Source organism: Nymphalis io, chromosome 1 (assembly GCF_905147045.1).
Source record: "Nymphalis io chromosome 1, ilAglIoxx1.1, whole genome shotgun sequence".
Classification (NCBI taxonomy): domain Eukaryota; kingdom Metazoa; phylum Arthropoda; class Insecta; order Lepidoptera; family Nymphalidae; genus Nymphalis; species Nymphalis io.
The window spans coordinates 7,430,420-7,456,869 of record NC_065888.1 but is presented as its reverse complement, the minus strand read 5'-3'; the positions used below and the strand labels follow the sequence as shown (position 1 = coordinate 7,456,869).

The following is a 26,450-nucleotide window of genomic DNA, read 5'->3' as shown; positions in this document are numbered from 1 at the left end:
ACTATATTCATCATAAAACACGATGTATTATTAATTATGTACAGATGCTTAAAACAAAGTAGTCAAATATCACAATGCAGATTTTTATTAATATTATACATAAGAATACACAAGATAAAAATAGAAAAGAACTAACATATAGCCCTAGAACAAGGCAGAATATCACAGCATAAAAAATAAGTTCGTATACTATGAAGAGTATAGCCAAAGACGAAAACATGAAAAACAAATCAACACTGGTTACTCAATATAACGTAAAAAATATATTTTTACTGTACTTAGTAATAAAAACATTGTCCTAATTTACGAATTTAATTGTATTACTTAAACTTAAAACGTTCAAGATTATTATATTTTCCTCGGAAAAATATTCAGTAGAATTAAAAGAACAGCTATTAAAAAAAACACTTAATGAAAGCACGCTAAAATATAAAAAACAATATTTATTATTTGATTTGTTTATTCCGAAGCATGTTTCTAGCGAACAATGCGAAGTGAACCGTGAAGCAAGGGGCGATGCTCTAATTCCAATTAAAATGAGCAGTAACTCCTTGGAAGAAGAAAATCGGAGGGCTCTAGAAACAAACGAGGAGAGTTGTCAGGACAATGGTCGTATCTAATTCGATTACTTGGTAGGATTAGCACTGACAATATTTTTCCAAGAAATTACTAACTATGACTTAAAATTCAGTTGAAGTTAGTGAATTATCCAGTCAACTGAAACTCTTTGTTAATCTATTAAAAATGGTGGAACTTTGAACTCTAAATCAAATGAAATTTAGATCGGTGTTAACGGTAAATTCATTGGGATATTGTAGATAACTAAGTTATAAATCAGACTTTATTGATTTGCTTCAAGTCGACTTTGATTTTAAACTGCTACTGTACAGAAAAATCAACATTCTATTATATTATTTTCAGTATTAAATATTAGTAGACTATTATAGAAATATAAATTATTTAGTGTTAAGAAACCTGTGATACTGAAACAATAAAATCTATCACGTGCGTATCTAATAACTCGCATTGGAACAGCGTGAGGAAGGGAGGTCTTCGCCCAGCATTGGGAAATTTACAGGCTACAGACAAATAGATATCCGAGTGCTTTAAATAAACCGTCCAAGACCCTTCAATTAACTTTCGTTCAATGTAATATGTATTACCTAATACTAAATACCTACAGTATTTTTTAAGTAACAAATTTCAATGCAGCGGAAGGAAAATGATAAATGTTTAGAGTTTACCATTCAAAACTGTACACTGTATGAACATATTTATTTAGCTGAACATGAACGTGGTAAAGCTCATACATAGTTCAAAGTAAAATTAGCTTGATTTTCTTATACATCTGTATATTTCAGGCATCTGACGTCTTATATATTTCACTCATCTGCATAAAGTTAAATTTTTTAATAGATGGAATAGACGAACATAAAATTTATACAAAATGTATTTTATATACAACCTATTATTATTTAAGTTTAGTGTTTTCGTTATCAAAGATAGGTATTTTTTAATTGGATTATATACATGTATTACGTGGTTACATTTTTATTGATTGATATAAACCATTAAGCAAAAATAAAACAATTCATGCCCTCAACTCAAACGCAAGATTTATCTGTCCGTGGGTTACATCGTTCTACTTCACTTATTATCTAGTTCGAACCACACAAGTCTATCGTATATTACCGCACGCTATTTTTTGTGCAGTGATGGTGTAAAGTATTTTTTTTTTATAAATATATTCTTATTTATGTATATATATTAATTATTTTGATTTTACGTGAGCAAGTTTAAAAAAGAACTGGTAATATATAAATTACGTTATCCGTAGTCCGTAAGCGAAATTTACAGAAAAATAAGTTTTCTAACACCACGACATTTTTTTTAAATAAGACCTCTTAAAATAAAATTTTAGTAAAATATTGTTTGATAATATGCTTAGGCTATTTATCATCCGCTGGAGCTTACATAATATAGACATTTACAAATATTTAAAGATAATAAAAACAAAACACCATAAATCAGAAACCCCAAAACTAACAAAAGTTTGTATCAATTATCTTATAAAAGCCCATGAAAGAAGGACTTAAGCAATCATAATTAATGATAATCCGGCAACAAAAGGAAACTCAGTATTAAATAAACAGAACGGAAAAGGGAAGAAATGTAGGTAAGAATTAGGCACCTTAGCGATACAAACGTCTCTCGTCGCCGCTTTCACGAAATTAAATTCGCCCTCACCTTTATTAGGCAAAAGTCCGACGAAAAATCTAGATATTTAACATCTGTCTGGTACAAAAATATGAATATTAGAACACACGCAAATAGAAGTCTAAAAATTTAATTTAAGCTATTATTGTTATTGTTGTTTATTTCATTTAATCATTCATGACAATATGGATAACTGTGTAATCAAAATAATTACAATATTTGGTACATTCAACTAAAGTTCATAAATCAATAAGAATTGAGCAATATACATACATAAAAAACTACTTATTTATATATTAAGCGTATGTTTCTTGCTTTAATTGTTGGTTATACTATTGTAGCTTCACAGCAGATTCTAGAATCACTAGAAAAAATATTCTCAATATTTCACTGTAGGAACTGTTGAAAGCATTAGTAAATATAAAATTACTGATTCTTTCAAGTCTTTCACGAATAAAAATCTTTGATAAATGAAATTCTTCCCTTTCGCTTACAATATTTCCTGTAGGTGCACTCCTGAGCTATGAATAAAATTTCTGTCGTACAAATTGGAACGAATGAAACAATTACACTGACTTAGCACTCATAGCATCAAAGGTAAAATAAAATGTCTACCTCTACAAATTATAACGTTTTGAAATATTCTATTTTACTACAAAAAACCGATATCAATATATTCACATCACACTTTTATTTTATAATTTATTGGTCACAACAGACTAACATGAAAGAATACAAACATATACAGTAAACTTTTCTTTATGATTTTCAAACAAAAAAAAACATATATTTTCGTCACTTCATTCGAAGATAAAATTAACCTGGTAGTCCTTTTATCCTAAAGGCAGTTTTATTCCTAAAGGCTCGTTTATATACGTATATATATTATACTTATTCTATTGAACTTGTCACTTCATATTTTTTTCCGAGCGAGGCAACGTTCGCACGTTCCTAGCAATTTTAGTGAAAAATTATTGTTTTTATTATGCCTAAAAGGAAAAAGACGATATAAATTCGGCGCAAACCACGCCCACGCAATACGATGGCGTATTGATTTATACGAAATTAATTAAAAAATCATAAACTATTTACGTAAGGAGGGCTATAAATCAGTTATATATCTTGATGATATATTATGTATAGGAAATACCAAGACAACTACTCTAATCGTAGCCAATTTTACGTTTGCGGAACTATTGCACAGTTCATTGTTTTCCATAAAAAATAGCAAATAACATAATACACGTATAAGTTACATATTATTGTTTTGAAGAAACAATAAAAATGTTAACAGCCACATATTACGTTTTTTTGGACTCGGCAGGTCGCAGCAGTAAAAAATAACTGAACGAGACATCGTATGTAGCTAATCGTATAAATAAATAATTTGTTTATCTTGACGATAGCTGAGACTATTTAAGATGGCACATAGTAAATGTATATAATACATAAAGTTAGAAAGAATATAGATTGTATAAATCTAATAATAACTAAAGGAAAGATAATATAGGTAAATCTTAACCCAACGCAACTGGAAGAAAAGCTTGACAAATTAGGCATACACTTTATTTTGTTCATGCCTACAAGCTTAATCATTAACAAAAAGGTAACTAAATAAAAGGGAACAACAATATATTTTTATTGAATTGATTTTCTTATAAAAAATACTATAGTTATAGGTTTTTATATAAGAATTTTCTATTGTTAGTAAAACATGTATGCAATGATACAGTTGCTAAAGTGTTATAGTTGCTCACGCTATAAAATAAAAGAAAAAACAATCATTACGTCATTCTTTATTTTCTCCAGAAACGTAGGCCCATCGTCAGCCGTCACTTAAATCCATTGCCCAGTGAATTAGATAAAGCACTTTGGGCACGCACAAAGTATAATTGGCAGCGATGTAGCTACCCGGTCCTGACCCCCAAATCGATGATTGTTCCACCAAAGATAATTTTCACGCTTCACTGATGCTTTAATATAAATGCACTGAAAGGACGATTTGATTTGACGAGGGTTCTGGAAATTGCGTTCGCCGATCTCAATGATGGCCTGACTTCCGGAATTTTTTGAAAACTTTTTTGACATTAACGTTTTGTTCATACAAAATTCATTAGATAGTGAACAATGAGCATTGTTGTTTTACGGAAAGCTTTCGTTCTGATGTTCATTGTGTTGCAGCGTGGGAAGTACGCGTTCACGTAATCGGCTTGAAGCGTAGTGCACTTTCATGATAAGGGCTTGCAATACTAACGGAAATGGACTTGTATAGAAGGCATTTATGGAGAGTTGCAAACTTTGAATAACTGAGCTTTGGTCTAATGATGATATCGTGTTGGTAACGTGATTAGTCTATGATTTCTATTAAATGTAATACTATAGTGTGTGAGTATTACTATTAATTGTGTTTAAAAGTCAAAATACTCCGTCAGGTCAATTTTAATTTTATAAATTAACCGTGGAATTTTTTAATTTGTTATTTGTTGCATTTTCATTGCTTAAAGAAAAGTTCTTGAATTGGTTGATAGCTAACATAATGGACTAGGTGAAATTTTAAAGGAATATTTGGTGAGTTTTATATTGTAGTCTGACATAGATTAAATCATAGAGATTTTTATCTAAATCAAATAAGAAGTAGAAACCAGAGCAAGTGAAACTTGTAGTAAAAACTATTTTACTCTCATTGTACATATAAGTACTTTATACTATCATTGTACACATAGGCACTTGGTTTTTCTATTATTTCAAATCAGCATAAGATCTATACAAGTAAGGAAGATCGACTAAAAGTAAGATCATGTTTAAATCATATACATATATGTATTTAAAATGAAAAACTACTACAAAAATGAAATCTAGCAACTATAGCGAGTTTTATTGACAAATTTATATCCAATGTTATAATGGCTTATGTATTTAATATTGCAGTATAAGAGTGAAAACTTAGCTATTACAAGCATGACGTAACAGCATTGAAGGTGATCTCAATCGAAGCTATTGCATTGCACGCAGGTAAATACGGTACAGTAACAGCCTGTTAATGTCCCACTGCTGGGCTAAGGCCTCCTCTCCCTTTTGAGGGGAAGGTTTGGAGCTTATTCCACCACGCTGCTCCAATGCGGGTTGGTAGAATACACATGTGACAAAATTTCAATGAAATTAGACACATGCAGGTTTCCTCACGATGTTTTCCTTCACCGTTAAGCACGAGATGAATTATAAACACAAATTAAGCACATGAAAATTCAGTGGTGCTTGCCCGGGTTTGAACCCACGATCATCGGTTAAGATTCACGCGTTCTTACCACTAGGCCATCTCGGCTATCAAATACGGTATCAAATACGGTACAAACATAACAAACTGTTTTGATCCTAAAATGATGAGTATAAGTTACAATTTTTAAATTAAACTTTGCTTAATATTTAATAAGTATTAAAAACGCTCGAATACAATTTCTCATTTAAGGATATTAGTACGAAATAGAAAATTATAAATTAATACAATTTTATATTTAATACCAATTATGTTAATATTCATCATTCATTATCATTCAATTAGGATAGATTTTATTAGCTTTTAAAGCAATTTACTTAAGTATTTACTTAAGCATAAAAATGAATGCTAAAAATAATTACTCACACTTTACAATTATGGTTGGCTTATTTTTCGCCCCGAGAAACGAAGTTTTTAATTAACGTAGAATTGCTAGTATTTTGGTAACTACTCCATGGTCATTTATACAATAATTATTTTTAAATTATCATGCATGAATTGAAGTCTTTGATATATTATTTTTGTAAAAAGTAAATTAAGTTTAACTGCCTAAATGTTTTGTTTTTTTATTTTATCTAAGTGTAACAAAAGAGTTATAGGCAATATATGAAACCATAAAGGTACTTATACATATATATATATATAAAGTCGTTACTTCTTTCTTGGAAAAGTTATTGGGAGTTCTTCGCTTTTTTTGCAAAGTTTTAAACAGGTTACAATTTATATATATCAAAACTTGCCAAAATTAAAAAAATATTATCATATTAGCTACTATCGTAATTTGGAATGTTTTAGTGACTCAAACTCACAAAACAAACTCCTTAATCTAACCTAAATCATATTTTGTCAGATTATATATGTTCAATATATTTTTCGAATAAAGCAACCCAAAATGTATTATATAATGGATGGCTGAATAAATGAGAAATCATAAAATCCGGTTAAAAGTATTTTACTTTCAACTATCCTAAAAACGAGGTAAATAAATATATTATGAAAAATTAAATAAGACGTCACAAAGCAAGAACACTTTGAACGACAAAGGCAGTAAATACGCCGCCCCGACCTGCACCAGGTCAGGCATAACGTTCCGGCCATTGAGTAGAGTACGATAGCTACTAACTCAACCAGAGTTACTCGGCACTGAAAGTTATGAAACTCTTTGTAAAAGTTTTACGTTACGCCTACCATATAAGCGTTTTCTAAACATTTAATAATAGTATCAAAGATAATCTATACATTTTTTCAAAAAACTAATAGATACACGTACAAAACTAAACTATATTCAATAGACAGAGAAGGCAATAAAACTGGCTACTTAAAAAAGTTTATAAGTCGAACTTCTAATCGAAATCTTATTAATAAAAACATGTACAGTATATCAAAAGATATCAAAACTTACATCAATTCCATTAAATGTATGAATTTACTGTAGTCATCAAACAGCCGAAGCAAAATTTCTGAAACAATTGAAAAAACATATTATAAAATCACATTCTATAATTAAATGTAAAACAAAAAGTTGTTTAAATTATAGCTGGAAAGTATTTTAATAAAAAGCATTAGTATTTTTATTTATCAGAAATACGTCTTATAAGTCATAGCTTTAGTAAAAATTGACTTTTTCAACAACAAATAAATTATGCCCTATTTTTAGACAAACCTTTTACCATATGTAGAAAACCTTACCGATAAACCTTGAATGCAAGCTTTTAACCGCCATTAAACGTTAGAGCTTTTAAGCGCTTTCAAATATTCATACTGTAGGTATCAAATAATTTGATACCAAACAAAGATGTCTCACAAAAACAGTGTTTTATGTTCTTACTGCATGTTCGTGAAAATATACGATATATTAATATATGGTTAAAAAAATATGATTTAACGAAGGCTTCGTTTGCACATTACTATTATTGTCACACTTAAATACATTTTTATTTCAAAATCAAAATATACATTCACACTCAAAAAACCACTTTGGTTTCGACATGTTACAGGTTTTTCAAGAAGAACCGGCATGAAACTCAGTAGTAACTCTTCGCGACCCATTATGTTAACTAATTAAATACAATATTTTTATACTATTCTGCATGAAAATCAACGACTACTAACTCCACGATTTTTTAATTATTTATTTAGACTTTTGTTCAGTAAATAGCCTTATTTATCAATGTTTTTGATATGAGCTTTAAATTTATTAACCTGCCCCCCCCCCCGGAGGAATTTGTTTGATTGGTTGTTGATTCGTAATATGATGCTGATAGACTGAGATTCATAATTTCATGAATACATTATAGTACTGGCCTGGATTTCATTTTGGTAACACTTACTCTTATTTTTATTATTTCAATATATTTTTAACTGTGATGTATGTAACATTATTACATTAAAAAAATACGGTTAGAAAAGGTAACCTAAACATCATAGTAAATTATATAAGGTTCATTAGATACATTTAATTATAGATAAACTAATCAATAAATATAAGAATAAATAAATTAACAAGAATCATATGTAAAAAAATATAAACGAAAATATGGTATTTAGTTACTTCTAGATCCAATCGACTGCGGTGAGCTGTGAAAGATAGCCAAGTTTAATCAACTCAATCTCAATGCGACAGATACTCCTGATCGGATTATATTTGTCACGAACAGTAAATATCTCTCTGATTACATCATCATAAGTAGCGTGTCTTTTCTCCGTAAATAATATCTAATATTTAAAAACTTTTATTGTATTTATACTTACATTAAATAGATTGACGTCTGTCAGAATGTCGAAAGAAAGGAAATTCTTATTTAAGCTACATTTTATCAGCGGCATATAAGAGCAATCTCAAAACAATCGGCAATCGAAAATGAATCCATCACTTTTAAAATTAACAGCATAATACAAATTACTAAAACTTAAGAAATAACATTTTTTAAACTGACCTTTTCAACGACTTTAAAAACTGCGTTGGCAGTTTAACAGCAAAGAAATTTGTGAGAAGTAACAAAGTTTTTGTATAAAAAAAATTGGTTACATTAAGTTGTACGTTTTTAATTATTCACGGTACAAGTTTACACATTAACTCCGGAGCTCGAGTCAAAACATCTAGACATGCAGAAACTTTGTACCTTGCTAAAACTTCATTTATTTCACTGCCGACCCACGTTACAGTTTCAGCAAACAATGTTCTCTGTAATTTCACTTACCTAAACTCTTGCGCTGAGTTAATATAGGGATCTTTATCAAGTGCAAATTTTAAACTCGGACGTTGTGAAGACATCTGTTTCTGGTCTCTATTTTATAAAATAATTAATGTGTTCTACCCTCATTATATTCTTCATTATGTGTATTAATAAATTAATACAACAATATCAAGAAAATCGAACATTGTCGAAGTCCTGAAGACATGATAAAGCAAGTAAAATTAGTCGGCAGAATTCATGCGAAATCAAACATTAAAAACCTTAGTTCTGTATATCAATTACATTACTTCGTTGGCAGTTAGCTAATCTCTCTTCAGATTGGCCGCCGTGGGTGCTTATTATATTACTTCGTTACATCAAATAAGCAGAATAAATGTAATAGATTGTCATAATCTTGCAGACGAATACAATCTAATAAAAGTAAACAGCTTTTAAGTCATTACATGAAATTATTGCTTTACATTAAGTATAATAATTTTGTTTCAAAATTTAAATTTTTGTGATCTGAAAAGTAACAATTAAAATAATTAAATATAATATTCAATGCTAAATCATGTAAAAAAGCACTTGGTTAACAAAGTACTGAGAGATTTCACGGCACCACTTGATTTGTTATTTTATTCTTGATTTATAAGGCAAAAATTACAGGCATCAATTGTTCATGCATCAAATAACAAACTTTTGTAAAATAATCTCAAAGATTAAACACTGCGATCAATTTTGTTTCACAATCAAGTGATATCCCTTTGTGAAATGGATCCATTTTATTTTTACTTTGACCAGTTTAGATTCTAATTATTGGATATTAGTATCTTAGAATTTTAGTTGAAAATCATTGAGAAAATCTACGCGAAGATATAAATAGATTTCATCAAGTCCCTTTTGTATCGATACAAGCAAAGCTGATTTGTCAAACACTAAACTTTTAATGAGATTTCATGTTTATTATCTACGTATTCACTTTGAAACAATACATCTTATCTAAGACAGACTAAAGATTAACTATATAATATAATTACTCTGCAAGTTAGGCTTTCAAGATTCAGTCCTAGTCCAAAGCTAGACTTCACGCGATGCCAATCAGCTTAGAATGTAAGTTACTCAACTAAATCTATGCTTTTAACACCAAAACCTAAGAGCAAATATATAATCCACATCCACAAATCAGAAACTAGAACACAAATATCGTAATCACTATTTATTCTAACCGTCCAAAAATCTGTATACTCTCCCGTTATTTCACATAAAAGTTAATGGGTAAATAAACGCCACCATACACTTCCTGTAGTGACAGTTGAATCGCAGCGGCATTTGCAGCTATACGAACCTAACACATTCATCGAGCTGTCCACTCTAATCATTGTTACCTACGGAGAGAGCACATTAATGGACACAAAATAATATGTTCCACGCTTTATTTAACACAGTTGATAAACACATAAACGATGCCATGAACATCGACTGGCTATTGACAATTGTATCGGTATGGTATTGGCAGCTAAACGGACCATGAAAACAAACGTTCTTTTTTTTAATTCTAAGGATCCATTGAATGCTTACCAGAGTAAGAACAGAATTCCAAAGAAACTTTGCCACGACTTTTTCAATGGAATAGTACTATTGCATTACATTTTATAAGTGAGCTAGCTGACAAGGTAAACATTGATACAAGATGAAAACACCAACTTTGAAGAGAAATTGTTTCAATGCTAAAAATTCATATTCGTTAGAGGGCCTGAAGTTGATATACTCAAATATAAAATATTCGTATTCTGCAAACATCAGTAAAAACTGACTAAAACAATAATGGCGTTCATGCACGAGGCAGATATAGTTTGTTTAGTGATAATAGAATCCGATATCGAACTCCGAGTACTCGACACATGCGAATCAATTATTCGCAAATATTTAAATATAAAAAGCAACCTTTGAAAAAAATACTACGCTTTGCAATTAATGTTAAAAAGTTAATTTGCATTCATCCATTTAAGACGAATTCTTCAAAAACGTAATGAATTTAAAGAATGTGCTTAAATGGCTTAAAATCAACTCATAATACCTTTTAAGTTATTTTGTAACGTTACAAAGCACACCATAAAAGCATATAACGTTAGTATTGTATTTCCAAATATGGCCCTAGATGAAGCTATAAGTGCGTGCGACAAGACTTCGCACTCACACAAGAATGATTAATATGGACTGGGATGGCCCAAATCAGAAATAATCCGTTTTAGGCGATCTTCCTAGAAAGATCCTATATTTCACAACCTCATCCATCATTTTATCCAATGTATAAAAGTTTGGACAATGTTTATAAGTAGAGCAAATTGCTGCTGGAGAATACTTTGATATTAAAGTCAATAACGACTTTTACCTTATGCAAAATGCAATAACTTGGTAAATAAAATGTTTTAAATAAGTGAATCAATGGTAAAGCATTAAAATATATAACAAAAAATTTAAATATTATTATCTCAATATCAATCTTTAATATTGACGTAATACTAATGGCGTTTTATTTCCTGTGGCTGAATATAATAGACCCGTCCTTCAATACGTACGTGGTTACAATTTAATGATATCGCATCGGTTATTCACAACAAATACAAATGCAACATCTGTAATAAATTTTATATTGTTTAAAAATTTCCACTGTTTAATTCATAAAATACCAATAATGTTTAATTTATTAGTATTAAGACGACAATAAGACAACCTTTACCTATTAGAAAGTAATTTAATCTTCGATCCACCTTAATTCTGAATTCTCTTAAATGATCTATATATAATACACATGCATTATACGTGTAGTTACTTTTTAATACGCCTACAATTAAACGCATTTCAGAAAAACTTTTCGAATCTTAATAGTAATCAACACCATCGTAATCCACGATAAATCATACTTGCGTCGTTACTGAAAGCTGCCAACACCGGTTCGAACCGGTTAAAAAAATTCGCGTTTTCTTAACGTCGCGTTGAATGTTTCTTTCGAAAACGCGAGTGCACTAAATCTTTAAACAAAATACAAAAAAGTCTGAATTAACGAGATAACTCCTTAAGAATTTTAAAGACACACGAAGCCTACCTTAAGGCTGAATTATATTATTCGGTGTAACGTTTACGACGATTTTATTTAGACGGTTATTTATTACCTCGCCACAGCCACCTGTATCCCATATTTCTTACCAATTATTCTAAACCTTAGTCGTCCTATTTAAAACGGCTACGAATGAAAATCTTTGAATAAATTTAGATAATGTTCCTTTTAATGTGCTTTAAGGTCTTTTGTAATTACAAATTTAAATAAACGGAGAAAGTAGAATATTTGCAAATCGCTCATCGGCTATATATTTACAGTTAGGTTGACTGCTTATATTTATTTCTTTAACTACTTTTAATCTATAGCCAATCATTTGTACGATTTACTTTTAAATCGTTTTGACATACATTAAAAAAATCTTAGATAATACAAATCAGATTTTAGTAAGAATCGTCGATTGTTTTACGCCAAAGGTTATTGAATTAATTTAAATATAAATAATTTGTTACAACTTATTCAAACGCGACAACAAAGAGCTTATATATGTACGTATCTTTATTAAGCATAATTCTATTTTTTTCCAAGGGAGTAATATATTATTCACTTATGAATAAAAATTTGCCAGTGAGCCAGTGAAATAACAATGTCATAATATGACAAACATATAGATTGTTAACATTACATTTTTTAATTATAACATTATGACGAATATTTTACCAACAAAGAAGCTAAAAACAAACGATCAAAATGATAGATATAGCCAAATTAAAACTCATAAAAGTTTACATCTGTAGTCCAAAAAAGGCTGGTTTAATTAAAAGAATGTATATGAATGATAAACCAAACATACTCTCATGTATAGAGTGCGACATTGATAATTTATGCCAACAGTTTCGTTTAGGAGCCATTGTCCGGAAAACATAAAAGCTTTTAACGTCGCTCCTGTGCTCTCTCGACGCAGATACACGCGGCGTTTTATACCGCAGTTCAAATGCTATTAACTGAATTTCAACGCTCAAGAACCGGGCCATTAAAAAAATATTATTGAGATAAAATATAGTATTTAAAGGGGCGATAAATATTCGACGGTGCTTCGAGAAATTACCGTTCAAATTCGACTAAATATATTCGACGTGTTGCCGTTTTCACTTAGCACGTGTCAAGCCACTATTAATCTTGCAGATGTTTCCCAAAACAATTTATTACTGACAAGAGGAGCGTTAACCACAAGCCTTAGCGAATTGGATGGAACAAGGGGTCAACAGACAAAACATACTCAATTCATAATGATAACGGCAAACCTTTGTTTATACGAAGTTGAAAGTAAAAAAGGAATCCTAACTAGCTTGGAAAAATCACAAATTTACGATACTTCTTATGGACTTGATTAAAAATATTACTAAATATTGTTTCTTTATAGATTTTGTGGTGAGATAATTTTCATATTATATTGTTATCGTTAGAGTTACAAGACATTTCTCTTACTACAAACGCAATGCAATTAGGCTGGCTCAATCAATTTGTATTCTGTATAAATATACATGTTTGGCATTAGAATAACTACTGGATTGAGTAGAACTTATAGTAAGTACTACTACTAGTTCTAATCTATCGCCAAAAATATAAGTATTTCAAAGCAATGACGATGTAAGCTGACAAAAATCATAAAAGTTATAGGGTGTAGGCTCTTAAACCGTAATCTTGGGATGTTTCTGCGAATCATGTGTGTTCAATTAAAAGTTTCCAGTTAAGTTGAAGTGTTTCGAAACCGCACTCTTTAATTAACTGAACTGTCATAAGTTGCCAGACGCATTCTGACATATACTAGTTTAGTTGCCAATCAACGATAAAAGTTAGAAGTAACTTTTCTATTTCACAATTAATTTTGCCTATTTATCAACTTTTGTTCGAGTCAACATTTTATTGATCTTTCATATTTGAATCAGACTCTAGCTCATTGAATTAGTTTCAATTTGTATCCTATTATGCAGAATACTAAGCTACGCCTTTAGACCTTTGTCGATTTCTTAATAATATAAGTACTTACTAAACACTGCTCTGTAATCATCATTAAGCAAAGCTTTTGAAGGGAAGCCGTCTTAGTTAAATGTTTGGTGCTACGACACTCAAAAAAATACTAGTACTTTACTCAAGTAGGCTCTTATAATCACATTCATGTTATAGGATACAATTGAATGGTTTTTTTTTATAGTATTACATATACACGGACGAGCATATGGGCCATCTGATGGTAAGTGGTCACCAACACCCGGCGATGTAAGGGATAGTTAACATTTCTTACATTTGCATTGTAAGAAATGTTAACTATCCCTTACATCGCCAATGCGCCACCTACCTTGGGAACTAAGATGTTATGTCCCATGCGCCTGTAATTACACTGGTTCACTCACCCTTCAAACCGGAACACAACAATACTAAGTACTGTTATTTTGCGGTAGAATATCTGATGAGTGGCTGGTACCTACCCAGACGAGCTTGCACAAAGCCCTACCACCAGTAACAAAAAGCTACCGCTGGTTCTACCGAGAATTACTAATTAAATTACTATATATAGGTTATATTGTATATATACAATAATTTTTATACATTCTTTTCATTATATATTTTTAACATCTATTGCATATAAAACATATATCTTTACCATAATAAAACATATATCTTGTACTCTACTGATAATGATCTAACCTTTTATTTTTTTAACATAAGATTTAATTTATTTAAATGAAGTAGTCAAAGTTATCATGAACACACATGATTTATGATCATTTTATTAGGTAATCAGAAGCGTTAATAATTTAATTATTCTAGAAGTTTTCAATTGTCATTTCTTATGCCTATCTTATTTTTAAGATTTTTAATGTTTCAGTGTATTTAATAAGTTTGTAAAATGAATATTCTCTTTAACCCTCTCTTTTCTGATTATTTGAAAGGGAGATTTATGTGATTATCACAATCGTCAGCTGCGTTCTAACGATTCTTATCTTCTTTCTGTTCCTATTCATACTTCTGGTTTCGTTTCTAGTTCTTACTCCGTTCAAGCTGTCCGAATATGGAACAAAGTACCTGAACATTAGGAAAGCTATCTCTAAATTTAACTTTAAAACAAGTCTCCGTGAGCATATTTTGTCAGAAACTTCCTAGTTCTGGTCAACTTATGACATCTATAATACACCATTACTTAAGTTTATAATATATTTATTATAGCTTTGTATTTATTTTGTTGATATTACATTTGTATGTATATTTTTGATAACTAATTACCGCCTTCAGGCATTAATTCCGCCTGTTGTTCCAACTACACATTGAGGTGCTCAAAAAGTTTTAATAAAATAAATAAAAATACCGTTGTTGAAAAACAGACAATAAGTTGTTCAAAAACGACTATTACAGAAATTTTGACGATTCTGAAATTTGACGTTAGCGTTATTTAGATATAAAAAGTAATTTACATAATTTGATTCAGCAATAACGCATAAAGCATCAGGTGAGTTTTACTAGCTGAATCGTAATTACATCAATGGATTGCATGTAGAAATACTTTCTTTAAAAGACTGATTTCAGCAGAAAGTAATAATTTCCCATTTTTAATACATAAAATAAGTAGGCACGAAAATCGGCCACCAGATGGTAAATGGTTATCACCACCCATAGACATTGGCACTGTAAAAATATTTACCGTTCCATGCTTGGGAACTTATATGTTATATCCTTAGAGCCTATAGTTACACTGTCTCACTCATCCTTCAAACTAGAATCCATCATTATTGTAGCATTGCTGTCAAAATTGCTATTTGGCTGTAAAATATGTAATGAGTGGCTGGTACCCTATCCAAGCGGGCTTGCACAGTAAGTATTTTGATGCCCAATGTTAGATCGAGGATAAAAATTTATAAGGAAACTCGTCAATTTTATAATAAGAGGCATGAAAGTTCCGTGGTCTTTTGCCTTTATTTTTATACGCGAAACGAACATTTCGCTGACCAAACTGTGAAAGTAAACCCCTTTTCTGAAAATGTGTAACATTTAAGGGAAATCAGATGGTTCCTGATATGTTGCCAATAGTAAATGTAATATATTTCTACAATAAAAACCGTTGTGTGCCTTTTATTTTTAATATATATGGAAATAAGAAAGTATTACCATATACTATACCAATATAAAAATGAAATTAAGAATTAACATATTTATACTAATTCACATATCGGTATCCCGATTATTATTTCAAATATATATTTGATTAAGAAAATGTTTATCAAACCAAGCAAAATATTAAGAAAGCAAATATTTATTCGCATAATATAAACATAAAACATAATTTAAATTAAAGAAAGGCTCGTAAAAAAGTTGTAAGTGTAGATTCAACGTGAAAGAAATGGAATGAGAAGAGAACCAGAATAATGGCATATTCAAATTTAACGTCGGAATACCGCACCTTTGGAAACGATAACGGCGCACCTGCGGCAAAAGCAAAATTATTACCAAGATTTTAAACGACGTTAAAATACTATACATATATTTTTAATCTTGAAATCAATTTTAATATTGAAATTATAATGAATGATGAATGAACGAGGCAAAAATTAAATAAAAACACTACAAACAAAATATAAGAGATATAAAAAGAAATTAAGGCCTGCGGAACATTTGATTAATGTCCTTTAAGTTGTTATATTAAAAATCGAACGAACTTCATTACATGCTATAACAGTATAAAAAAATATTATAATATAGTATTTAAGTACTTATTGAATGATGATTATACTCCGTAAATACAACTTACCGCCAGCATTCTCGACAAAGAATTAGGGATACCTAATGCTTTACGTCATTAAGACGTAATTAATCAACAAAAGAAAAATGTAAATTCAAAAAATAAGCTTTTCATAAACGTTCATTCCCATTCAACTATAATTTTATTTGTCGATATTATGTCCTGGGGATAATATTTTTATTACCCTTAGATTTGCACGTTTATTCATCTTGATACATTTTTGATTGAATTACATTCTGTTTGGAAACCAAACAGCTTAGAAGCGGCTGGTACTAGTGATTAGCACGAGATTCGAAGCGCCAACGAGCTGCATGTGAACCGAGGTTAACGTTCGACTTCTTTTTCGTTTTTCGAAGAACAAAAAAAAGTTCTCAGTGGGACGGCGTTGAATGTTCGTTGTTTTCTTTCTACTGGCGAACCTACAGTTTGTCTTATTATTCTTTTTTGATAATTGATTATTACTACATTTTAGGAATTTAGAAATGATCGATAAAATTAAAACGAATTTTTATTTATGGCTGCACTATATAAGATCAATTTTTAATAGTTTAAAAAACGATTTTTATTACTTATTATTTTATTAATTATAAAATATTTAAGTGTGCCCATGCCTGAGGAAGCACGTAGTCATTGGTCCTGCGCCTGACCTCCCTCCGGTCGTGTCAGATTGCCGTCCAATCGGATTATGAGAGTGAAAGAGTAGGAGAGTGTCTGGTACACTTACTGGTTGTTTACATAAATTATAATATTTATTCGTATTGATTTTGAGATTTCGTTTCTACAGAAAGTTAGGGTTTGATTTTGTCAATTTCCATAGAGCCCTACTTAATGGAGGTTGCCCTGACTCCAGGATTGGCAACTTGTGACGAATAGCTAGCCATGGATCTCTCAGCACAGCAGACTTCAGATTAGCGGATATTAATGGACACTAAAATTTAAGAGTTGGAATACCGATTAGTACTGAGTTCCCCCCTTTATTAAAGCATGGAAGATTTTTTTTATATTAATATATTATCAAGCAAACATGGCATGGATAGTTAGTTAATCTGTATAACCGTAAAATAATATATGTGCATAATATTGAACTCATTAATATTAAAAAAAAAACAAAAGGATAGCAGGCCTTAGCCCAGCATTAGAACATTCACAGGTTGCTACTGTAAAAAAAAATTATATAAATATATTAAAATTACATTTTTATAATTTTTCTAACTGTAAAAATAAATATTTAATTTAATTTTTTCTTTTTATAAAATAGGAAAGCGGACGAGCATATGGGCCACCAGATGGTAAGTGGTCACCAACACACCAATACCTTACTTAGCCAATGTGCCACCAACCTTGGGAACTAACTAAGATTTTATGTCCCTAAAAATATCAAGTACTGCTGTTTTTTCCGCAAAACAGCAGTACTTGGTATTGTTGTGTTCCGGTTTGAAGGGTGAGTGAGTCAGTGTAATTACAGGCACAAGGGACATAACATCTTAGTTTCCAAGGTTGGTGGCGCATTGGTGATGTAAGTGATGGTTAACATTTCTTACAATGCCAATGTCCATGAACGTTGGTGACCACTTACCATCAGGTGGCCCATACGCTCTTCTCTTCCCTTCTTATTCTATAAAAAAAGAATACATGATGAGTGGGTGGTAACTACCCAGACGAGCTTGCACAAAGCCCTACCATTACCATATACAAGGTAATACAAAAAACTAATCATATATTAATATAACATAATAACGAGTTAATATTTTAAGAAGTATGCAATTAAAACAGGCAAATGACTAAGATTAGACATAGGCATTGTGAAAAATATTAACTATCTCAAACATTGATAATGCATCACCATTCTCATGAACCAAGTTCTGTCTCTTGTGCCTGTAGTTGCACAGTGAAGACATATAACATTATATTATACACTAAAGAATAAGGATTTAAAAAAAATAATGGAAGTTCTTTCTATTCTTCTAAATCAGCGGTACTCAACCTATGACCCGTCGGGCTTTTGACGTTGGCCCACTTGGTGTTAGTTTATGTTCTACTGTTTTAAATTTTAAAGGTTTTTTAACACCTAAATCATTAGCATTAACCAACTGCTTGTGACCACGGACACTGCTAAGTGTTTGAATCGTCAGAAAATTATAAAAAAAAATGTTTAAATATACATAATAAATTTGTTTGTGGCCCATCAGGACTAACACGTGCTTGTGGCCCCTGCAAAATAAAGGTTGAGTATCGCTGTTCAAATTGTTGTTATTTTAGAAATAAAATCTGTGTTTCTTTCATTATTTAAAAACAACTCTACTATGGAAATAATACTTTCTAAATTAAATAAAGCTGAGAAAAACAATTATTCATTTTCCTATTTATTTATGACAAACTGTTCGTAATGAAACAGAAACTTTTGTCAAATAAGTATAATATAAAAGAAAATTCAATTTGCTTAAAAAACTATTTTGTAGTATATTTAATATGCTGAATTATTAACACTATAATATATGTTTGACTGCTATATATTCTTGTGTTATTATTAAAGGTTTTAGAATTTTCTCTCGAATTTTATTTTATACTATTTTCGTTAAATATTTTAATAATTTAAGACACATAAACTTTTCTAATAATGCAGATTTAAACTGTGGCTTGGTAATAACTTAATATAAATTATAACAAGATTGACCTATATACTGTTCTGTATTACGTACAATAATTTTATACTTTATTAAGCAAGAATAGGTATTTAACTATCTCTTTTTACAGTTAACAATTAATTAAATAACCAATAAAAGCGTAATTTTGTAATATCGATCGCCTCGTAGTGCCAGTCTGCGCTAGGATAAAAAACTATAACTTACTTCGAAAGCGTCTGCGACAGTATTTTCACAAACGCTTCGCCCACTTTCTTTAAAAAATATTATTTTTACTTAAAAATAACACAGCACCAAGTTGGTTCTTGCAAAGTTATTTTTCACTTCAAAAGTAACACAGACTTAGTCCAGAATAAAAAACTAGTACAATAGCGCCACCAAATATTGTAAGTAAATATAATGACATTTGTAAAAATGTTGTCATAGATTAAACTATGATACCAATTCAAAAAATGATTTTTAATTTTTCGTGTTCTGTTTTTACTAAAACATAAAATGATTTAAGTACAAACGATATAACGATAATATTTAAGGACATATAAATAAAAACTTTTATTTTTTTTCTAATTAAGAACAGGTGTAATTTAAAAGTGAGCTTATTTGATACTTCTTTTTAAAGAGCAGGTTCATTGCATTTCATGTTAATGTGAAATTTTTAACCCAAAATTAAGAATATATAAAAAAGAATATATAACTTAAAATATTCATGTTAACCCGAGAGAATCAGTTGTTAGAACACTTGAATCTTTACTAAAATTTGCCAATTCAAACACAGACAACCACCATATTATACGTAGTTTTAATGTATTCTATTTAAATTTACAATTTAGGAAAAACGTCTTACTACTAAAGAGTATTCACCAACCGATATTGGAACAACATTTTAACATAATACTTATTTAAGGACCAAAAATATAAAAGACAACCATTAAATAAATCACTTAATTTAAGTTTTTATTTTATTGTTAAAATAATTAATCTTTTTCAGCCTTATTTTAAATATTTCGCAATACACTCTTATATACTTACTATAAAAATAATAGATATGGCATGAATTATACCATATTTCTTAAACAATAACAATTTTTCATAAAAAGTATACACAACTAAAATATATAATATACAAATAAGTACATACTAAATGCGATTAATATCTTGATATAATTATAAAATAGGAAATCTTTCAATATTTTTAAATAACTTTTTGAATAGTTTGATTCTTAACTCACAATCATTTATCATTTAAATTAATATAATTGTGATATATACTAACAAAGATTTTAATTATTATGTTTGAGTGACTAATGTAAATATTAAACAGATCATGCAAAATCTACTCCAGTGTCCAAGAGATCTCTAATAAGCACTGTCGCTTTCCTCGGTAAAATTCGAAGCAGATTGCCCATTACTAGTAAACGTTTAGGGACAGATGCTTCTGGATAATTGCGTAGAACACTTTCCAAAATTGAGTTGGCTGCTCTAGCAGGTGTTATTGTGCCAAAGTAACTGGATATTCTAGAAAATAACAATTAGGATACATCATTAACAATACTTTAATTACTATATGTATAAAAAAGATTCACCTTAAATCTAAGTTTTTCTTAAAATAATATAAAATAAATTATCTTTAATAACTGTAACACTAAGTGTGTACTTGATCTTTATAAAATATTGAGGATAATTATAGTGGACATTGACATTAGATAAGATTAAAAACGAACTGATTCCAATTACATTATTTTTTAAATATTGAGAGCCAAGATGACCAAGTGGTTAGAACGCGTGAATCTTAACCAATGATCGTGGGTTCAAACCCGGACAAGCACAACAGAATTTTTATGTGCTTAATTTGTGTTCATCTTGTGGTTGACGGTGAAGGAAAACATCGAGAAAACTTGCATGTGTCAAATTTCACTGAAATTCTGCCACATATGTATTCCACAAACCCACATTGGAGCAGCGTGATGGAAAAAACTCAAACCTTGTATGCAAAAAAAGGAGAGGAGGCCTTAGCCCAGCAGTAGGACATTCACAAGCTGTTACTATTTTAAATATTACCTACTTATTAATACATTAGGCTGGTCATATGAAAAAACATATTTTTATAGTAATGTAATAACAATACTTACTTCAATCTTAAGTCTGAACTGTCTTCAACAATAAATGGATAAATATGTATAAGAGTGACATAAACTTCATTAATCTTATTAATTCTAAGATCCTCCATAAGTGATTCTGCAAGCCCCTGCACTGCAAACTGTGCAACACTTAGTGGCATCTGATCTTTAATATGACTGAGACCAGCCACAGAAGTCAGAGCAACAATATGGCCATGGTTTCTAGCTTTCATTTCAGGTAAGAAATTTTCTATGAGCTGCAAAAATAAGTATTAAATCAAGTCTTATTTTGTAACTTTTGAGGTATTCATAATATATTTTAGATAATAAAAATGAAATATGGCAATAAACAATATAAATTAATGTAGTATACTATTTCTTATATGTTTTTTTATTGAAAAATTTTTGGGTACCAACCCAAAAATATGATGTTAAAGTAAGATCTAGAGTGTCATGAATGTCCTGTGGTGGTTGTGTCATCAAGGCCCTTGGACTGGGGATTCCACAGCAATAGAACATCATACTGATGAAACCAACATCCCTTCTTATTTCCTCTGCTAAACATTCTATATTTTCTTTCTTTGTTATATCTTTAGTGAAGGTTAGTGCGACACCACCTTTACGATTAATATATGCTACTGTTTTACTATTGTTAGACTCATCATAGTCTACACAAACCACTTTGGCACCGAGGAAAGCTAACTGTATAGCTAACTCTCTACCAACACCTCTGCCAGAGCCAATTACCTGAAAAATAATGATAATCTATTTAATAATCAATAATTAGAAAATTATTATGCTCATCAATAATCATAAATAAGTATATAATTATTGTCTAAATAATTATCCTTATGCAAAATTAATATTATTTCAAATTTATGGTAGACTAAAATAAACATTTACTGTATTACATATCTTACCATTACTGTTTCATCTTCTACAGATTTCAAAGGAGGAGGTTTAAATACTTCATAAATAGTCTGTAAAATTGCATATATGGCATTCACAATTACCCACAATACATCCACAACCAAAATACAGAGAGAATATCCTTTGAGTAACATATTGATGGGAAGCATGGGATTCAACACATTTTGAAGAATATTACTATTTGTAGTCTTCTAAAAAACGAAAAAATATTTATTTTCTAAAATCAGGCAGATAAATCATACATTTCATTACTTACCATTTTAAACAGCATTAAATTGACAAGGCCAGATGTTAAGCGATCTAAAAATAAAATAATTTACTAAATAATACTAAATAATATATAATATATAATAATTATTATGATGTATAATAAAAAAAATGTATTAAGTTACAAACAAATTCAAAAATATAAATAATACCTATAATCTCCTACAGCAATATGATTTTATAAGTGTGTGTGTACGTTTTCAACCGACTAATTATGTTATCGATATTAAGCAAACGGAACTAAAATTTAAATTCAAGTGCATTTTAAATTAAACAAACTGATAACAATATCTAATATAATCACGATAATGAATACGATAATCCCAGGCCGGTATCTCGTAATTACTTAATTATTACCTTTTGTTCAAAAGCAAAGTCTTTGTCTACTTTTTAACTGTTGTTAAAATAAAAATGTTGCGATATAATATTTTTTACTACCTATTCTATGTTAATATTTATTCAGATTTGTACATTTTGTCACTGTTATTATTTAAATACGTAGACAGCCGTCTACGTTTAATTATGACAATTGACAGGTGGAGAGTTTAGTTTAGTGTTACCTGCGATGAATATTAAATTAAATAATATTGTGATCTGAAAAAAAAAATAAACCTTGTTTCGTATTATAAAGCTGAAGTCAAAATATAAAAGGTAAATAAAGAGTGAATTTATCTTTACATTTTTGAAGAACTTTGTTGAAAAACACGAACAGTATAAAATTATTCAAATTTTTCAATAAAATATTACTTTAACCTAATTTAATTCGATGAACTTATAAAATGTTTAAGAAGAAGAAACAAAATCATGAATCACATATATAAGAAGCATTATTTGTAAGTATTGTAATTCTTAAGCATATAAACAATTCGGTCCTGATTAAGCATTATCGTTTGATTGTGAAACATTCCTAATTGTAATTGGTCTACTATTAAAATAACATTCAGCTAACTGCATTTACAATAATTGTCATAGATACGACCCACCTTCTTGCGAATACTTTTTTTATTGATCCATTAAATGTAGTTAATTGCCTATTTATTTTGTAACTGAATATGTGTAGTAAAATTACATTTTAATTGCAAAACGTTTTGTAATATTTTATGAAGTTCCGTACATCTGTAATGTCACATTAAAAAAAACTTTTTCTTGATTAATTTTGCAGCAATTGTTGGATATCTAATGTTATTCCACTGTTCAGTAAGAATAAATAATCATTACATTTAATTACTTACTGCTGTAAAAATGCTTTTTTTATATTACTGTGCTAGTGCAAATTATGTTTATGTTGTACTAATTATTTTTGTAAATAGTAGTAAATAAAATCTATAATAATAAATATTATTAATTTTAGTTTTGAAAATGTCTATAACAGGTTATTTTTACAGGGATAATTTCTTAATTAAAACAATTACAGGATAATATCACTAATTTTCAGTTATAAAAAGGAATGTCTCATGTCAGTGTTGACTTGTCACAAGCAGAACAAAAAATTGAAATGTCATTTTACTTTTAAATTTATTACGAGAATAATACTACGAGACAATAAAATAATACGAGACAATAAATTACGAGAAGTTTATATCACGTAAATTGAACTAACGGTGTTTATTTGCTTGCTTTGCTTAAACACAATATTAGTTAAACCTCTGACAAGTAAACATTTGATTAACGATATTCGATATGGCATTCGTCTATCAAGGTGATACAGACTTGGAATCAAAAGCTAAAAAAGGTAGTAAAATAAATAAATACCCTAAAGTCTAAACAAGTACCTTACAGGGTAAAAATTGCTAAATTATTTCTATTTTGTCACTGTAGCGGCTGAGCGTATTTCTGAAAACATGCATATTGTAGCAAATGAACCTTCGCTAGCATTATACAGACTGCAGGAACATGTAAGAAAAGCTTTACCACCCATGGTTGAACGCAGAGTCGAAGTCACGAAATTGCAGCATGAACTGCAAGGCAGATGCTATGATGTTGAGTACGCTTTGAGGTACATTGAAGTAATTGTGAGACTAATATATTATTGTATTGTACGTAATTTGTCAGTTAACTTATTAATTATATTTACAGTAAAATCTTGAAAACAAGTTGCATAAATTGTGTATGAAATATTTTTTTTATTTATTTTAATTCTACTAGATCTTATGATGTATAATTTTTATAAAATTCATTAATTTTTGTTTTTTAAGAAAATTAAAAGTAAAACAAAATAGAACATCTGTAAATAATTGTAATTACAACAATAATTACATTAGAAGTTGCAATTCAGGCTTTGTTTTAGCATCAATGAAGAGAAAATCAGATTTATTTCAATGAATTTTAGCAAACATTAAATTAATATATTGTGCTCTTTACTCCAAAACATGATTCCACAGGATAATTAACACATTTAATCTCGTCTTCAAAACAATGCATAACATTACAATCTAAATATCTAATAAAAGATTTTCAATTACAGTGCCGTAAAGTCAATGGATGGTGCAGCTACAAGCTTCAAAAACATTCAGGAGATGTTGAAACAGTCTATATTTTTAAAACAACAATTAAAATATGAGGAGGCTAGGAGAAATAAAAAAGATACAAATTCTGTTTATAAGCGCCTCTCTGCTCACATTGTGTTAGACCTTCCAGACCTGTCCGAATTCTCTATGATCCGTGAAACAACAAATAGATTAGAGAACATCATGACTCAAGCTAGAGGCTCTAATAATGAACTACATAGGTCCCATACTACATTACATTAGAATAATCAAAATAATAATTAGTACGGTAGAACCTTGATCATCCGAACCAATTAATACATAAAATATGAAATTTTTGATAAAACTTTTTTATGAACCGCTGTAACACTTTTGAGTGGCTACATCTCGCAGTGGTTTAAGAAGGAGAAGTTGCTTGTGTTGGACAATCTTCTTCATGTCTTTCGAAGCATTCAAGACCAATCTCAAAAGTGGCAAATGCCTCCGCATACGTAAACAATTTGCTGCTCATGGCAGAGGCAGCCAGTAATAATGTTTCGGATAATTGTAGCCATAGAGGTTCTACTGTAGTACCAATTAAGAGATGGAACAGTGGTTCCATAACAGTATTTGAACTAATTGGAACGTTCTAATAGAATTAGTTTCAAATACATTTAAATTGTTATGTTAAAAAAAAATATTCGAGACATACTATTACACTAATCAAAATAATTATCTAATATGATTTTAAACAATTAAAATCATATTCAATTTAGAAACAATTTAAACAGAAAAATAACTTAGTATAACTATCATATGTCAGTCAAGACCAATGGCCAGTAAAGTAAGTAATAAACTAAAATGAAAAAAAACGTACATAAAACATTCATTCATTCTTTCTATCATGTTTTCAACATTTGAAAGAAAAGTCAACAAATTGGTTTGTTGAGACACTTGATTTTCAAAGAATACTGAAAAATGTTTGATAACAAGATTAGTTTTATTGTAAGTGTTATGTGAATATATATCCATTTCTAAATCTACTTAAATCCTAATTAGTCAATGATTGATCATGAATTTAATAGTATTACAAAATATGTTATGTAAATATTTTTTAGCTTCATACGTCTTGGTGTTGGTAGTGTTTTATATGGCTAAACAAGCCGTAACTGGTAGGTGGCTCTACACTGTTGAATATATGACCAAACATACACTACCAACTGGAACTATATAAAATATATAACACTATATAGTGTTCCATTCTTGAATCTCACTAGTCATTAAGAAAACACCAGCTTATGCTAAACAATATTTATTGCTTATATTGCAAGTTATCACTGTATCTTGCTTATAAATAACAATTGCATATATTAAATAAACATTATTCTATTTATTAACAAAATGCTTTTCTTTTTTACTAACTATGCCTTGCATATAATAAATTGCTGCTTGCATATAATAAATTAAATAACATTTACTCTTGCTTTATATTAAAAAATAATTTAG

The 26,450-nt window shown here is 29.5% G+C and overlaps 3 protein-coding genes across 13 annotated transcripts in view; 1 reads left to right on the top strand and 2 right to left on the bottom strand.

Moving 5' to 3' along the window:
- LOC126768604 (protein lin-10-like) overlaps window positions 1-19,538 on the bottom strand; it is a 122,294-nt gene extending 102,756 nt beyond the window's left edge. For all 6 annotated transcript variants that reach the window (XM_050486793.1, XM_050486836.1, XM_050486801.1 and 3 more), the window contains exons 1-2: window positions 19,373-19,538; window positions 6,894-6,951 (exon numbers count right to left, since the gene is read on the bottom strand). The gene's annotated coding sequence lies outside the window, so the exon portion shown is untranslated. The remainder of the gene's footprint in view (window positions 1-6,893; window positions 6,952-19,372) is intronic.
- Window positions 19,539-20,273: 735 nt separating this feature from the next.
- Window positions 20,274-22,982, bottom strand: LOC126769268 (epidermal retinol dehydrogenase 2-like). Of its 6 annotated transcripts, XM_050487963.1 has the most exons (7): window positions 22,837-22,963; window positions 22,632-22,719; window positions 22,469-22,512; window positions 22,203-22,403; window positions 21,700-22,029; window positions 21,295-21,539; window positions 20,275-20,680 (listed from the first exon to the last, which is right to left on the bottom strand). In XM_050487963.1, the coding sequence occupies exons 3-7, from the start codon at window positions 22,481-22,483 to the stop codon at window positions 20,488-20,490; spliced, it is 984 nt and encodes a 327-aa protein (XP_050343920.1). In that variant the 5' UTR covers window positions 22,484-22,512; window positions 22,632-22,719; window positions 22,837-22,963; the 3' UTR covers window positions 20,275-20,487. The 6 variants fall into 6 exon arrangements, with proteins under 6 accessions (XP_050343937.1, XP_050343945.1, XP_050343920.1 ...); XM_050487980.1 differs by lacking the exon at window positions 22,632-22,719 and having other exon boundaries at window positions 20,274-20,680; window positions 22,203-22,400; window positions 22,837-22,982; XM_050487988.1 differs by having other exon boundaries at window positions 20,274-20,680; window positions 22,203-22,400; window positions 22,632-22,963.
- Window positions 22,983-24,145: 1,163 nt separating this feature from the next.
- Window positions 24,146-26,314, top strand: LOC126769688 (BLOC-1-related complex subunit 8 homolog). Its single transcript, XM_050488600.1, has 3 exons — window positions 24,146-24,211; window positions 24,298-24,475; window positions 24,944-26,314. The coding sequence occupies exons 1-3, from the start codon at window positions 24,160-24,162 to the stop codon at window positions 25,227-25,229; spliced, it is 516 nt and encodes a 171-aa protein (XP_050344557.1). The 5' UTR covers window positions 24,146-24,159; the 3' UTR covers window positions 25,230-26,314.
- The last annotated feature ends 136 nt before the right edge of the window (window positions 26,315-26,450 follow it).